The sequence below is a fragment of the Heptranchias perlo genome, chromosome 15, assembly GCF_035084215.1.
Source record: "Heptranchias perlo isolate sHepPer1 chromosome 15, sHepPer1.hap1, whole genome shotgun sequence".
NCBI lineage: Eukaryota > Metazoa > Chordata > Chondrichthyes > Hexanchiformes > Hexanchidae > Heptranchias > Heptranchias perlo.
The window spans coordinates 55,025,815-55,042,011 of NC_090339.1; the positions used below are offsets into that span (position 1 = coordinate 55,025,815).

The 16,197-nt window shown below is 47.0% G+C and overlaps 1 protein-coding gene across 1 annotated transcript in view; it reads left to right on the forward strand.

Moving 5' to 3' along the window:
• LOC137333120 (mastermind-like protein 2) overlaps positions 1–16,197 on the forward strand; it is a 100,029-nt gene that overhangs the window by 45,511 nt on the left and 38,321 nt on the right. The window contains exon 2 of the mRNA XM_067997269.1: positions 41–1,465. Within this exon, the coding sequence (XP_067853370.1) occupies positions 41–1,465 (1,425 nt within the window). The remainder of the gene's footprint in view (positions 1–40; positions 1,466–16,197) is intronic.

Below are 16,197 nucleotides of genomic sequence, written 5' to 3' on the forward strand. Positions count from 1 at the left end.
AAGCTGACCTAACCTCAACATTGTTCTTTTCTTTCTTCAGCTGCAAGGATCAATAAAGAGAAAGTTGGAAAGCAATGGCTCGCCCGCCAATCATGACAAAATCAATGAACTTTCTGATGGCACATTCTCGGGTGAGGTTAAAAGGATCTGTCTTGATGATGTCAATCTTCCGATGGGTCAGGGCGACAACTCCAGTGTCCTTCGCCCAGATGTGCAAAGCTCCTCACTGCCGATTGGGCACCGCAGCCAGGCTCTGCAGACATCTGCCTCCATGGGGCCATCTTTGGGATGTGTAGCGCCAGGCACCAACGCAGGACTCCTGGCTAGTAACCAAGCAAATGGCAATGACATTAGTTCACAATTTGCTGTGACATCCAATGCAGAGATGAAACCAAATGTGGGGGATGGACACAACATGTTCTCATTTGACTCCAAAGGAGCTAACAATATGCAAACAATGGATCAGGACTTGGAGGATCTGTTAGAGGAATTGACAAATATGCCGAATCCTCCCCTGAATGAACTTGACCTGTTGAGCAACAGGAGTGACCCTCTGAACCTGGGCCTTGTACAAACAAATCAGAGCAGTACTCGGAAGCCATCTCCTCAAGCAGCTTCACACTTGGAGAACCCCATACCTAACCGGGAATTTTCTCCCAATTACAATCAGGCACCTGGTGGGTCTCCTCAGAGGAGGCCCCCCTCTGCAGGTACATCGTATCCATTATCAGCTCCACCCAATCCAATGCCATTGCCCATGTCTTCAGCATCTCAGAATCAAGCTCCAAGCCAGGCCCAGCCAACGTTGTTGTCGGGCACCAATGCCAACCGAGTTGGGGCAAACTGGCATGAATTGTCACATGCACAGCAGCTAAAGAAGATAGCAGCTAGCCAACATCAGCGCTCTGTTTCCCAACAGTCACACCCACAGCAGGGCCAGGCAGCAAACTGGCCCCCAGTTCCTTCCTCCGGACCGTCCCCACCCTACCGGCCGGACAAACTTCCGAGTCCCTCCCTGCATCAGCAGCCGTTCAGCCCTCCAAATGCCATGCTACCCAACATTCCTCCCTCGAGCAACCCTGCCGGCGCCATGCAGAGTTACCTTTACAATAAAGCGTCCTCCAGCCAGCCCACCCGCATCGCCATGATGGTACAGCAGCAGGCCGGTTTGAGCCAAGGTGCCGTGAATGGGAACTCCATGCCTTCAGAGCAGCTTTCGTTCAGTAACACCAAGCCGCTGTCACACTTTGACCCTGATCCATCCGCTCAGAAGATGCCTCAAGTGGCCGGAGGGCAGAGCCAGCCCGCTGTGGTGCATTACATGCAGCAACCAACCTCGGCAGTGCAGCAACCTCCACAACCTGGGCCCACTCAGCAACCAACCTCTCTGCAGTTGCAATTTCGAAACAAGCTACGAATGCATCAACTGAGACTGCATGGAAACCTTCAGCATCCAGGACCACCGGTAAGATTACTTATAAGCTAATTCTTTTAAAATGCTACACGTGAACTATTTTCATAGTTGTATCTCTTCTAACCAATTGAAGGCGAGTAGTCTTCCGGAATTTTTGGCTTTGTAAGCCAGAAATTCCTACACATATACAGCAGCCATCCCAAAATATGACAGCAGAAATATGGGCCTTTTTATAGTTTAGTACATAGTGAAAATGCAATCTTCATTGCAAAGCCTTTTATGAAAATAATACCTTTCAAGAACAGATTTGCTCTAGAAAAGAGAAGGCTGAGGGGTGACCTGATAAAGGTATTTAAGATTAAGAAAGGGTTTGATAGGGTAGACGTAGAGAAGATGTTTCCACTTTTGGGGGGGGAGACCAAAACTAGAATTCATAAATATAAAATAGTCCTTATGGTAATAAGCCCTGAAATTCAGGAGAAACTTCTTTTCCCAGGGAGTGGTTAGAATGTGGCACTCGCTACCACAAGGAGTAGTTGAGGTGACCAGCATAGATGCAGTTAAGGGGAAGCTGGATAAACACATGAGGGAGAAAGGAATAGAAGGGTATGCTGATAGGGAGAGATGGAAGTGGGGTGGGAGGAGGCTCGTGTGGAGCATAAACACTGGCATGGACCAGTTGGGCCGAACGGCCTGTTTCTGTGCTGTACATTCTATGTATATATCGTAAAAATTGTGTTTGCGGGAGACTTTAATTCTGAAAGGTGGTCGCTGTTTCTTGCAGGGATTTCTGGCTTGCAAGTCATATGGTGGGAAGAGAAATTTCATCCTAATCCAATAGCCATTAGGTTTGAATATTGTTGTGAGCCATCTCCAGTTCACAAAGCAAGTGTTTTCACCGCTTGTGAGTTCGGAGTTCCTGATGACGATACTGCATTTAAATATTTCTTTGCAAAATCAATCCATTTTTATAAATCGTTTATAAAAAAACAAATTTCTTGATGCCAGTATGCGCAGTTTTTATTGAATTCTCTTTTGCTGCCCCTCACAGGACCTCAAAGGTAGTAATCTCCGGATTACTCCCGGTGCCACGTGCTAGTGAATACAGAAATAGGAGGATAGATCAGATGAATGCGTGGCTGGAGAGATGGTGCAGGAGGGAGGGCTTTAGATTCCTGGGGCATTGGGGCCAGTTCTGGGGAAAGTGGGACCTGTACAGGCCGGACGGGTTGCACCTCAACGGAGCTGGGACCAATGTCCTCGCGGGGAGGTTCGCTAGTGCTGTGGGGGGGTTAAACTAATTTGGCAGGGGGATGGGCACCAGGATGTAGCAATGGAAAGGAGAAACAAGGTGCACAAAGATCAAGGGAGAAAGATAACACTAGAGCAAGTAATAGTACAGTATTAGGGGGGGGGATCAGACTAAGAGAGAGTACAAGAAAGTCTAAGACTGGTTTGCAGTGCATGTGTTAAACGCACAAAGCGTGGTAAACAAGGTTGGTGAACTGCAGGTGCAAATAGCCACATGGGAATATGATGTCATGGTGATAACAGAGACCTGGCTCAAAAAAGGGCAGGATTGGGTACTAAATATTCCTGGATAAAAGGTGTTCAAGAAAGATAGGGAAGGAAAGAAAGGAGGGGGGGGTGGCAGTATTGATTGAGGAGAATATTGCAGTACTGGGGAGAGAGGATGTCCTGGAGGGGTCAAGGACAGAATCTATTTGGTTAGAATTAAGAAATAAGAGGTGCTATTACACTACTGGGTATATTCTATAGGCCACCAACTAGTGGGAAGGATATAGAGGAGCAAATTTGCAGGGAAATTACAGAGAGGTGCAAACGCTATAGATTAGTGATAACTGGGGACTTCAACTATGCTAATATAGACTGGGATAATAATAATATAAGGGGCAAAGAGGGGGAGGAATTTTTGAAATTTGTTCAGGATAACTTTCTTAACCAGTACGTTTCTGGCCCAGGAGGCATTGCTGGATGTGATTCTAGGGAATGAGGCGAGCCAAGTGGAGCAAGTGTCAGTGGGGGGAGCATTTAGGGAGCAGCGATCATAGTATCATAAGGTTTAGAATAGCTATGGAAAAGGACACTGACCACTCTAAAGTAAAAATACCGAATTGGAGGAGGTCCAATTTCAATAGGATGAGAACAGATCTGGCCCGAGTAAATTGGAATCAAAGATTGGCAGGCAAAACTGTAATTGAACAGTGGGCGGCCTTTAAAGAGGAGATGGTTCGGGTACAGTCTAGGCACATTCCCACGAGGGAGAAAGGTAGGGCAACTAAAGCCAGAGCTCCCTGGATGACAAAAGAGATAGTGAGTAAGATGAATCCGAAAAAAGGGGTGTATGATAGCACAAGTGAGGACCAGGCAGAATATACAAAGTTCAGAGAGGAAGTGAAAAATGAAATAAGAGGGGCAAAGAGAGAGTATGAGAATAGACTGGCGGCCAACATAAAAGCCTTCTACAGGCATGTAAATAGTAAACGGGTAGTAAGAGGAGGGTTGGGGCCGATTAGGGACCTTAACGGAGATCTACTCATGGAGGCAGAGGGGATGGCCGAGGTACTAAATGAGTACTTTGCATCTGTCTTTACCAAGGAATAAGATGCTGCCAGAGTCTCAGTAAAGGAAGATATAGTTGAGATACTAGATGGGCTAAAAAGTGATAGAGACACTTGAAAGACTAGCTGTACTTAAAGTAGATAAGTCACCTGGTACAGATGGGATGCATCCTGCGTTGCTGAGGGAAGTAAGGGTGGAAATTGCGGAGGTACTGGCCATAATCTTCCAAACATCCTTAGATACTGGGGTGGTGCCAGAGGACTGGAGAATTGCAAATGTTACACCCTTGTTCAAAAAAGGGTGTAAGGATAAACCCAGCAACTATAGGCCAGTCAGTTTAACCTCAGTGGTGGGGAATCTTTTAGAAACGATAATCCGGGACAGAATTAACAGTCACTTGGATGATTATGGATTGATTAGGGAAAGCCAGCACAGATTTGTTAAAGGCAATTTGTGTTTAACTAACCTGATAGAGTTTTTTGATGAAGTAACAGAGAGAGTAGATGAGGGCAATGCAGTTGATGTGGTGTATATGGACTTTCAAAAGGCGTTTGATAAAGTGCCGCATGGTAGGCTTATCAAGATTGCAACCCATGGAATAAAGGGGGCAGTAGCAACATGGATACAGAATTGACTAAGGAACAAGAAACAGAGAGTAGTGGTGAACGGTTGTTTTTCAGACTGGAGGGAGGTTACAGTGATGTCCCCCAGGGGTCGGTGCTGGGAACACTGCTTTTCTTGATATATATTAATGACTTGGACTTGGGTGTACAGGGCACAATTTCAAAATTTGCAGATGACACAATACTTGGAGGAGGATAGTGATAGACTTCAAGAGGATATAGACAGGCTGGTGGCGTGGGCAGACACGTGGCAGATGAAATTTAACGCAGAAAAATGCGAAGTGACACATTTCGGTAGGAAGAACGAGGAGAGGCAATATAAACTATAGGGCACAATTCTAAAAGGGGTTTGGAACAGAGAGATCTGGGCGTATATATACACAAATCGTTGAAGGTGGCAGGGCAGGTTGAGAAAGCAGTTTAAAAAGCATACGGGATCCTGGGCTTTATAAATAGAAGCATAGAGTATGGAAGTCATGAACCTTTATAAAACACTGGTTCGGCCACAACTAGAGTATTGTGTCCAGTTCTGGGCACCGCACTTTAGGAAAGATGTGAAGGCCTTAGAGAGTGTGCAGAAGAGATTTACTAGAATGATTCCAGGGATGAGGGGCTTTAGTTGTGTGGATAGACTGAAGAAGCTGGGGTTGTTCTCCTTGGAACAGAGACGGTTGCAAGGAGATTTAATAGAGGTATTCAAAATCATGAAGGGTCTAGATAGAGTAGGTAGAGAGAAACTGTTCACATTGGCAGAAGGGTCACGAACCAGAGGACATAGATTTAAGGTGATTAGCAAAAGAACCAAAGGTGACATGAGGAAAAACGTTTTTACACAGCGAGTGGTTAGGATCTAGAATGCACTGCCTGAGGGAATGTGAAGGCAGATTCAATCATGGCCCTCAAAAGGGAACTGGATGAGTACTTGAAAGGAAAGGGCTACAAGGATAGGGTGGGGGAGTGGGACTAGCTGGATTGCTCTTGCATACAGCCGACGCAGACTCAATGGGCCGAATGGCCTCCTTCTGCACTGTAACCTTTCTATGATTCTCACCAGCTATGTGGCACTGCTTCTCCCTTCCCACAAGACCATGCGTCTCCATTAAAACTCCTTTCAGTTGGAGATCAGGGCAGTCCGGGCATTGTTTTTCCCAGTTATCACTTCTGCTGTTTTTAAAGAATTGATTCCATTGAGGTGAAGTTAGAAGTGAAGTGAATATGGTAATGGCTTAGAGCAGCTTAAAGTGACAACACCATTGAAGGAGCTGGGGAACAGTAAGTCTCCTGCAGTCTTTTGATTAATGTTCTTTCTGACGTGTTTAAACAGTACTTCAGTGTAATGATGCTGTTCAAATTCTATAGAAATAACAGTACCACTGTCCCATTTGGGAATTTCTGACTTGCAAACCTGGGAGTCATGATTAGCCCTTTAATTGCCTGGCAGACAGTGTTGCTTGAAATGTGCCAGACAAAATGGGCAGTCTTGTTTTTTTTTGAAATTCCCAAACACTTGCCGATTGAGGAGCACTCTGGTGTCCTGAGGCTTTCTGTTTAGCTGCTTGGCCTAGAACTGCCAACACGGATCATCGCGAAGTGTTGGGCAAGATGGGAACCAGACCTTATGTCCCCCTCAAGCAGCCATGGCTCAGTAGGTAACACTCTCGCCTCCGAGTCAGAAGGTTGTGTGTTTGAATCCCACTCCAGAGACTTGAGCACATAATCCAGGCTGACGCTCCAGTGCAGTACTGAGGGAGTGCTGCGCTGTCAGAGGTGCTGACTTTCGGATGAGATGTTAAAACTGAGACCCCATCTACCCTTTTAGGTGGATGTATAAGATCCCATAGCACTATTTCGAAGAAGAGCAGGGTAGTTCTGTATCCTGGCCATTATTTATCCCTCAATCAACATCACCTAAAAACAGATTATCTGGTCATTATCACATTGCTGTTTGTGGGACCTTGCTGTGTGCAAATTGGCTGTCACATTTCCTACATTACAACAGTGACTACACTTCAAAAGTACTTCATTGGCTGTAAAGCGTTTGGAACACCCTGAGGAATTGAAATAAATTCAAGTCTGTCTTTTCTTTTTTCTACTCCCTGACTCAGCCAGCAGGCTGCTTTCATAAATGTCCTATTATTACAAAAAAATGAATATATTATGGCTGTACACATTACTTTCCAACCAATGTCAACATATCTCCACTAACGCGAAATCAGTAACCTTTGTACCGCAGATTAAGTACAGTCTCCAGTGAACCACAATGAATGAAAGGGCAAAATCGTATTCACGTATGGAATACAGATCCTCCATCAAACTTGTGGGCATACAGGAGTATAGGAAATGGTCGTTGAGCAATGGACGTTTTTTCCTCTTGTCCTTAATGCTTGGACAGCAAGGTTTCTTTTTTCTGGGAATGACACAAGCAGACCAGCAGAGAGTTCAAAGTTCACGGCAAGACAGCGCTTTGTGGGCCAAGGTATGTGGAAGGTAGCCAGCTGGAGAGGGAACAAAAAAAAAGGCATGAAATCCGATCTATGTAGCAGGCAGTGGAAACACAGCTAGCAGCTGTTGTATGGGCCCTGAAACTTTTTTCTTGTGTGTTCTTGTTAGTTCTGTGAATGGAAAAATAAATTTTTAAAAACCTTAACAAAAATATGCTTGCAGAAGTGTTTTCTCATTATGCGCATTAGCAGAATAGTCCCAACAGTGGTTGGCCTCCGGGTTTAAACCTACACGTTTAAAAAGCAAGTGTACCATTTTGATGAGGTAACTAAAGAACTTTTTTTTTTAGCTGCCGAGACTTCTGCTGCTTGGCAGTATAGAACTAGTGAGCTTATGTTCAAAATATTCTTGCTTCCTTTTAGGCTTTTAAGGAATGTCTAACTGTGTGGAGGATGTTCGAATTAAAATGGAATTCTTCTCTTCTCTTTTCCCCCCACAACCTTCCTCCCGTCCTGATTTTTCTAATGGGCTGTGGGACATTTGAACTATGGAGTAAACTTCCACAAGCATGCTGGCGAGAGAGAGAGAGAGAGAGAGAGGGAAAGAGACGGATTTGATTTCAAAGGGCTGTGACAATTATAATGCCAGACTGTGAGCTTTTGAGGGTGTATGCAGCTTCTGAACTACAGCAGTAGCCCCTGCAGCTAATTGAGTGCCTTTGAAAGGCGAAATAAAGGATGATGAATCAGTTCTGTCTCAGAGCGATGAGCTTGGAGGTTTGGCTTCTTGTTTTCTCTCACTGGTGTTAGCAGTGACTTGCTTAGTGGTCATTTGGTTGGTTTTCATATATAGCAGTACTGCCCCAAGGCACTGCACTTGCATCCTATGGATTTATATTAAAAGGACTGCCACTCTGCAGAACAGGGAAAACTTTGTCAAACCTTTTGACTTAAGTAATAGCCTTGAATCTATCTATTTTCCAAAGGATAATTTAAGCTTTGTTTTAGTATTCAGAAAATTGCATTGTTTTGCTTAAAGAATAATATCCTGCCCTCTCAAAAAAAAACAACAGCTTCAAATCCCAATAAGACTGGAGAATGTTGTGCATTCTGACTGTGGTTTATTCTAAACTGCTGGTGCCATGGAATACTTTATATCAAAAGAAATATTGTGAGCAGACTGGGTAAGTAATGTTTGGAGGCCGTTGTTTTGCAGCAGTTTGAGTAGTGATGGCGGCTGACACTTTGACCTGCCGGCTCGATGTGCAGTAACATTCAGCAGCTCTCAGTTAAGCTATCTTATGGGGTATCCAGTGCGGGGAGGGGGTGAGAGTTGCCAATCCTTCTACCTTGTTCTGTGTTGCCCTGCCTCCTGCTGACTGAGCCACAGAACAGTAGTGATGATAAAAGCTGTAAAGAAATCTCCAGTTCATTCATCCATGTCTCTCTTTCCTTTCTTTCTCTCTCTTTCTCTCTTCATTTCTTCCCCCTCTCTTTGCTCTCTGTTCTCCCCTTTTCTCTCTCTCGCTTTTCAGCTTTTTTCTCTTTTTCCTCTTTTCTCCCTTTTTCTCTGTTTTATCTCCCTTTTCTCATTTTTCTCTCGCTCATTACCTCGCTCGCTCGCTCTCTTTCTTGCTCACTCTCTCTCGCTGATAGATGTGGGAAGTAGCAACAGTGAAGAGACTGCTGACAGAGCAGAAAGTTTACCAATAGCAAGACAGAAAAGTGACTGGGGGAGTGGGGGGTGGGACGGTGGGTGGAGAAGTGGAATCCTTTCAAATTTAACTTTTTTATTTTTAGAAGTCAAATTTTATTTTTTCACCACCAAAAAAAATGACGTTGCAAACCCTTAATTCAGTCCTTTCAGCTGGCCTCCATCATTCAGAGTTGAGCAGGGTACTACACATGCCAGTGAACCTATTGTATCTGCGTCTGTGTCTCACACTGCCTGGGAAACCTGCTTTAGCTTAGTCGGGAGGGGGGGAGGGTGGTGGAAGAAGACTGATATCAGTGTGTAATATCAGTTCCCCATGCTTGAGTGGCTTGAAAATGTGTAGTTGTTTTTGCTAAAGTTATAAATCAAATTAATTTATTATATAAAACAAGAATTGCAATTTTAGACATGTGATAGAATCCCAGTTTAGTAGCTGAGGTTTGATCTTGGTAGGACAAGTCCCAGAAATATTCCAGCAAAACAGCATTCTTACTCCAATGACGTGTATGATTAACCTGTAGCAAGTCAAAACCACTTCAAAGTGAAATGAGATACAAGCTGGCAAACTCTCAAAAATATGTGGATCAAAAGTTTTTCCATTTCAGTTAAATTTTTTTAAGCAACTGAAAATTCTTTAGTTTATTTAACTGAAGAAAATGGTTTTGTATATGGAAAGTGTCTCTCAAAAGGACAGACGCTGTCTACAAGCAAATTGGAATAAACAGTTTTTTTTGTAACCAAATCTAAAAGTCGGCAGTACTTGGAATGAAAATAAGTTTCTTTGAAAAAGTACGAAGTTCGCTTTCAATTTCCCAGATTCATTCCTCAGTTGATGGGAGAAAGACTCAGAACTGAAGCTGGGCTTTTTGGCGAAATTCTGAGTAGGTGGGTGGGGAAATGGTAGTTATTGTAAACAGGATCTTGCTCATGCTCATGAAACCTCAGTTTGTGAATAGGATGCAAAACAGACACAGTTTCATAAGGCTGTGTGGAACCTTTGTGTACCCAGAAAGCTGAGGATGAATCAGAGTTTAAATATCAATCACTCCAGCTTCTAATGACCTGACTTTACTTCACTGAGACATGTGCTATGATCTAATTTTCATTAGTAAATGGACAGAGCTGTACTTTTTAGTTGGTTTACAACAAGTCAGTGAAAGAAGTCTCCATTTTTAGCAGGCAAAGCAATAGAATTGTTATGATAATAAGCCCTTGCCGAACCCTAGGGTTTCAAAATGACTTCCTCCACCGTGTCCCTTTACAATATGAAGTTTGTTTCTTCCTGCCGAGTCAATGAACTCTGGCTAAAACTCGCACTTCCTCAAAACACATTGTGCGTTTTTCATTCTTATTTATTTTGCTTTGACACAATGGCATTATCGATTGCTTAGTCGCCAAACATACTCAACCTGGTTCTTCCCACAATATTTATTTGGTATTCAATTTGTTAAAAAAAAAATCTCAAAACCCAAAGCTCAGTTCTAGATGATTCTGCACGATCGTGCTGCCGTTAAAGATTGACTAGAAACATGGGTGAATGTGTGAGTGTAAAACTCTCTATTGTTCAGGGGGAGGATGGGATTTCACCACAAACCCCACAGGACTTTCATTAATAGAAGCTTCCTTTTGGGGAAGAAATCTGAAGCAGGCCCACAATTGTTGTTGACACTTTTCAGTCTTCTGATTGATACGGAAACTGTAGGTACAGTGCCAGTAAACTTATATTTTAGTCATATTGCATTTCCTTTGCATGATATGTTCTACCTTTTTTGTGCAACAGTAATGTAATGGAAAAGTCATTTTACACACTCCATCTTTGAGCTGGATCAGTTTTCAAAACGTTTTCACCTAAATCACGTTGGAATTATGTTTTTTATTTTGAGATGCAAATTCTGAATTTGCTAAGAAAGAAACATCTATTGCATTAACAGAATCTTTCTGTGCCATGCTTGGGGCACATTTATCAAGTCCTGGCATCCCCTGGGAAACTGGGGGCATTGGGGTGTGCCTGGAGGCAGAAGCCTTGCTTCAACTGGTAATGGCTAATTGGCGCTCAGAAGGCACAGAGGTGGGATAATGCATAGTGCAGTGGATTCTGTTATTGTACTGGAACATAAACAGGGGATAGAGAGTGTCCCACTAAAATGCAGAGTTTTGCAAATTGTCCTTTTAACTTCAACAACAGCAACACCTTGCATTTATATAGCGCCTTTAACATAGTAAAATGTCCTAAGGTGCTTCACAGGAGCGATTATCAAACAAAATTTGTCACCGAGCCACATGAGATATTGGAACAGGTGACCAAAAGATTGGTCAAAGAGGCAGGTTTTAAAACGTGTCTTAAAGGAGGACAGAGTGGCAGAGAGATTTAGGGAGGGAATTCCAGAGCTTAGGGCCTAGGCAGCTGAAGGAACGGCCATCAATGGTGGAGTGATTAAAATCGGGGATGCAGAAGAGGCAAGAATTGGAGGAGTGCAGAGATCTCGGAGGGTTGTAGGCCTCGGAGTTTAGAGATAGGGAGAGGCGAGGCCATGGAGGGATTTGAAAACAAGGATGAGAATCTTAAAATCGAGGCATTCCTGGACCGGGAGCCAATGTAGGTCAGCGAGCACAGGAGTGATGGGTGAAAGGGACTTGGTGCAAGTGCGGATACAGGCAGCAGAGTTTTGGATAAGTTTATGGAGGGTGGAAGATGGGAGGCCGGCCAGGAGAGCATTGGAATAGTCAAGTCTAGACCACATAAGGAAATCACAGATTTTGCTTTCTGGTAAAATTCCCTCTTCCTGCTTTTATAACAAGAAAGTTATACTGCAAAATGTTACAACCACCATGGTGGCAGAAAGAGTAAAACAAAACTACGCCAGCAGCACCCCAAGAAACAACCCTGGACTAGGGAGGTTAAACTCAAAGCCCTCTGCTAACATTTCTTGTAATGTGTTCCAATGCATCTCCAGATCTTTCACTGTACCTGACTAAAGAGTGATGTGTGAAGGAACAATAACTGGGCTTGACACCAACATGTTAAAATCCTGATGCGGATTATTTAGTGATGGTCACTCTGTCTGTCTTTAAGCAATTGTAAACAATTTTACAACACCAAGTTATAGTCCAGCAATTTTATTTTAAATTCACAAGCTTTCGGAGGCTTCACCTGAGGAAGGAGGAAGCCTCCGAAAGCTTGTGAATTTAAAATAAAATTGCTGGACTATAACTTGAACGTTCACCTGAGGAAGGAGGAAGCCTCCGAAAGCTTGTGAATTTAAAATAAAATTGCTGGACTATAACTTGGTGTTGTAAAATTGTTTACAATTGTCAACCCCAGTCCATCACCGGCATCTCCACATCATGTCTTTAAGCAGGCAATGTTGCTATAGCTTGGTTACCCAATGAACAGGCAGTGGTTTTATACCAATCCTTGTGCGCTATTTCTGTTTAACATTGAGCAATGCAGAAGTGCCAAATCCAGTGTTGTGCAAAAAATGTTTTTTTGGCAATCAATATTTCTGACCAAGTGTGTAGGCTTGCCAAATCATTTTGAATGACAAGTCATTCATTTTGTTTTTGAAAATTGTACCTAGTTTATTGTACCATCCCAGATAAAACAACCACGTGTTTAAATGGGTTTACAATTTGTCTTGCTGATGCCGATGATGAATCTTGCTCTTCTAACATTTCCCAGATGTCGACAGCTGTGACTTCCGCCCTGATTCAGACCTGCCCATTCAGAGGCTAGTCCTTGGATCTCAGAAGTAACTAACCTGGACATCGAATGCTGTCCAAAGACAATAGGGGGGGGGAGCAGACTAATCCTGCATAGATAAACCATTCATGCCTCATCACCAGTTGAGCATTGAATCGAGCACTGTAAACTGCAATACAATTCATTGCTGCGATTCCCTGCAGAGAATATTTAAAACTGGAGTTACACAGTCCCCTCCTTTCTCATTTATAGTGAACGATTTTGCTCCCTTGTGGATAGGAGTCAGCGCTCAGTGTAAAGCAGTAATGATGGGCTCTGCAGCTGTGTAAAATTCGCATAGAAGCTCCTTTGTGTTCCCTCTGCGAGGAAGAGTTCCACAATTCTAGACTTTACATAATTGGCAGATGTACTGATGGCAGTAATGCAGACCAAATCGCAATACACCCGCCGAGCTCTCTCTCGCGAAAGGAACTGTTTGAGCAAAAGTGGCAATGTTTTGTACCGGAATGGTGGTGAGGATTGGGTGGGGGTGGGGGAATAAATAATAAAGCTAAAAGTTTGTAATTGATTCTGATGAGTCCCTGAATGATACATTGTGGTTTGGATTCCTTCTGTTTTGCTAATTACGCTCTCCGAATCTGCAGGAATCTGGATAAATATGTATTCAGCATCACAGATGTTCAGTGGCTAGTTTTGCTGATGGAACATGGCGCGAGCATTTGTGGCTGTTGAAAGGCCATAAAGGAAAATCGCTACCCAGAGAGTTTAGCAGTAAGCAAAGTTTAGCAAGTTGGGCTTGTTTGGGAGTGCTTTTCCTATAAAGTTTTACAAGAAATAGTGCAACGTTTTAATGGAAAGAGCAGTTTCACAGCACAGCTTTACATAAAGCATTCATTTCCGAAAAGCTTCATACCATTTAAGTGGATATAATTTTACTGTGCAGCTGGGTATTTTTAAAGTTTTTAAAATACTTTTTTCAAATTTCTCTTCATTGGGTGATTTATAAGTTGATATTGGAAGATTACTCTGTGTGTGTGTGTGGGGGGGGTGGGGAGTGTGTGTGTGGGGGGGTGGGGGAGGGGGGGGTGGGGGAGGGGGGGGGTGGGGGAGGGGGGAGTGTGTGTGGAGGGGGTGGGGGAGTGTGTGTGGAGAGGGGGTGGGGGGAGTGTGTGTGGAGGGGGTGGGGGGAGTGTGTGTGGAGGGGGTGGGGGGAGTGTGTGTGGAGGGGGTGGGGTGGGGGGAAGTGTGTGTGTGGGGGGGGTGGGGGAGTGTGTGTGGGGGGTGGGGAGTGTGGTGGGGGTGGGGAGTGTGTGTGGAGGGGTGGGGTGGGGGGAAGTGTGTGTGGGGGGTGGGGGAGCGTGTGTGGGGGGGTGGGGGAAGCGTGTGTGTGGGGGGGGTGGGGGGAGCGTGTGTGTGGGGGGGGTGGGGGGAGCGTGTGTGTGGGGGGGGGTGGGGGGAGCGTGTGTGTGGGGGGGGTGGGGGGAGCGTGTGTGGGGGTGTGTGTGTGTGTGTGGGGTGTGTGTGTGTGGGGGGTGTGTGTGTGTGGGGGGGGTGTGTTGTGGGGGTGTGTGTGTGTGGGGTGTGTGGTGTGGGGGGGTGTGTGTGTGGGGGGGGTGAGTGTGTGTGTGGGGGGTGGGGGAGTGTGTGTGTGTGTGTGGTGGGGGGGTGAGTGTGTGTGTGGGGGGGGGAGTGTGTGTGTGGGGGGTGGGGGAGTGTGTGTGTGGGGGGGTGGGGAGTGTGTGTGTGGGGGTGTGTGTGTGGGGGGTGGGGGAGTGTGTGTGTGTGGGGGTGTGTGTGTGGGGGGGGTGGGGGGAGTGTGTGTGTGGGGGGTGCGTGGGGTGTGGGGTGTGTGTGTGGGGGTGGGGGGTGTGTGTGTGGGGGGTGGGGTGTGTGGGTGGGGGTGTGTGTGGGGGGGTGGGTGTGTGTGTGGGGGGGGTGGTGGGGGGGTGGGGAGTGTGTGTGTGGGGGGGGGGTGTGTGTGGGTGTGTGGGGGTGGGAGTGTGGGGGGGTGGGGGGAGTGTGTGTGGGGTGGGGGTGGTGTGTGTGTGGGGGTGGGGTGTGTGTGGGGGTGGGGAGTGTGGTGTGGGTGTGTGGGGGGGGGTGGGGGGTGGGGAGGTGTGTGTGGGGGGTGGGGGAGGTGGGTGGGTGGGGGGAGGTGTGTGTGGGGGGGGTGGTGGGAGGTGTGTGTGGGGGGGGTGGGGGGTGTGTGGTGTGTGGGGGGGGTGGGTGTGGGGGGGTGGGGGTGGTGTGTGGGGGGTGTGGGGTGTGGGGGGTGGGGGGAGTGTGTGTGTGGGGGGGGTGGGGGTGAGTGTGTGTGTGGGGGGGTGGGGGGGGTGGGTGGGGTGGGGGTGTGGGTGTGGGGGTGTGTGGGGGTGGTGTGGTGTGGGTGGGGGGGGTGGGGGTGTGGGTGTGTGTGGGGGGGGGGTGTGGTGGGGTGGGGGTGGTGGGTGTGGGGTGGTGGGGGGGGGTTGGGGGGGGTGGTGGGGGAGGGGTGTGGGGGGGGTGTGGGGGGGGGTGGGGGGGTGTGGGTGTGGGGGTGGGGGTGGGGGGAGTGGTGTGGGGGTGGGGTGTGGGGGGGGGGTGGGGGGGTGGGGTGGGGGGAGTGTGGGTGTGGGGTGGGGGGGGGTGTGTGGGGGGGTGGGGGGGTGTGGTGGGGGGGGGGGTGTGGGTGGGGGGGTGGGGTGTGGGGGGGTGGGGGGGGGTGTGGGGGTGTGGGGGGGGTGGGGGGTGGGGGGGTGGGTGTGTGGGGGGGGGTGGAGGGGTGGGTGGGTGTGTGGGGGTGTGGTGGGGGGGGGTGTGGGTGTGGGGGGGGTGGGGGGGGTGGGTGGGTGGGGTGGGGGGGGTGTGTGGGTGGGGGTGGGGGGGTGTGGGGGGGGGGTGGGGGGGGTGTGGGGGGTGTGGGGGGGGTGGGTGGGTGGGGGGGGGTGGGGGGGGGGGTGTGGTGGGTGGGGGGTGGGTGGGGGGTGTGGGGGTGGGGGGGGGTGTGGGGGGGGGGTGGGGTGGTGGGTGGGTGGGGGGGGTGGGGGTGTGGGGGTGGGGTGGGGTGGGGGGGGTGTGGGGTGTGGGGGTGTGGGGGTGGGGGGGTGTGGGGGGGTGGGGGGGGTGTGGGGGGGGGTGGGGGTGGGGTGGGGTGGGTGTGGTGGGGTGGGGGGGGGTGGGGGGGGGGGTGGGGGGGGGTGGGGGTGGGGGGTGGGGGGGGGGGGGTGGGGGGGGGGGTGGGGGGAGGGGGGTGGGTGGGGGGGGGGGGGGTGGGGGGGGGGGGGGGGGGGGGGGGGGGGGGGGGGGGAGTGGTGTGTGGGGGGTGGGGGGGGTTGTTAGAGTGTGTGAGATATGATTATTATTAGTTGTTGTTTTTGTTTGTGATATTTTTGAGAAATATATATATAGAAAAAATAAAAAATATATATAGAAAAAAGAAAAAATATATATTGAAAAAATAAGAAAAAATATATAGATAAAATATAAAAAAAATATATATATTAAATAATAAAATATATATTTATATAAGAAAAATATATATATATAAAAATAAATAAATATATATAGAAAAAATAAAAATATATAGGATCAAAAATAAAAAAATATATATAGTAAAAATAAAAAGATTATATATCTATATAAAAATAAAAATATATATATAGAAAAAAGTAAAAATATATATATAGAAAAAAATATATATATAGAAAAAATAAAAAATATATATATAGAAAATAAAAAATAAA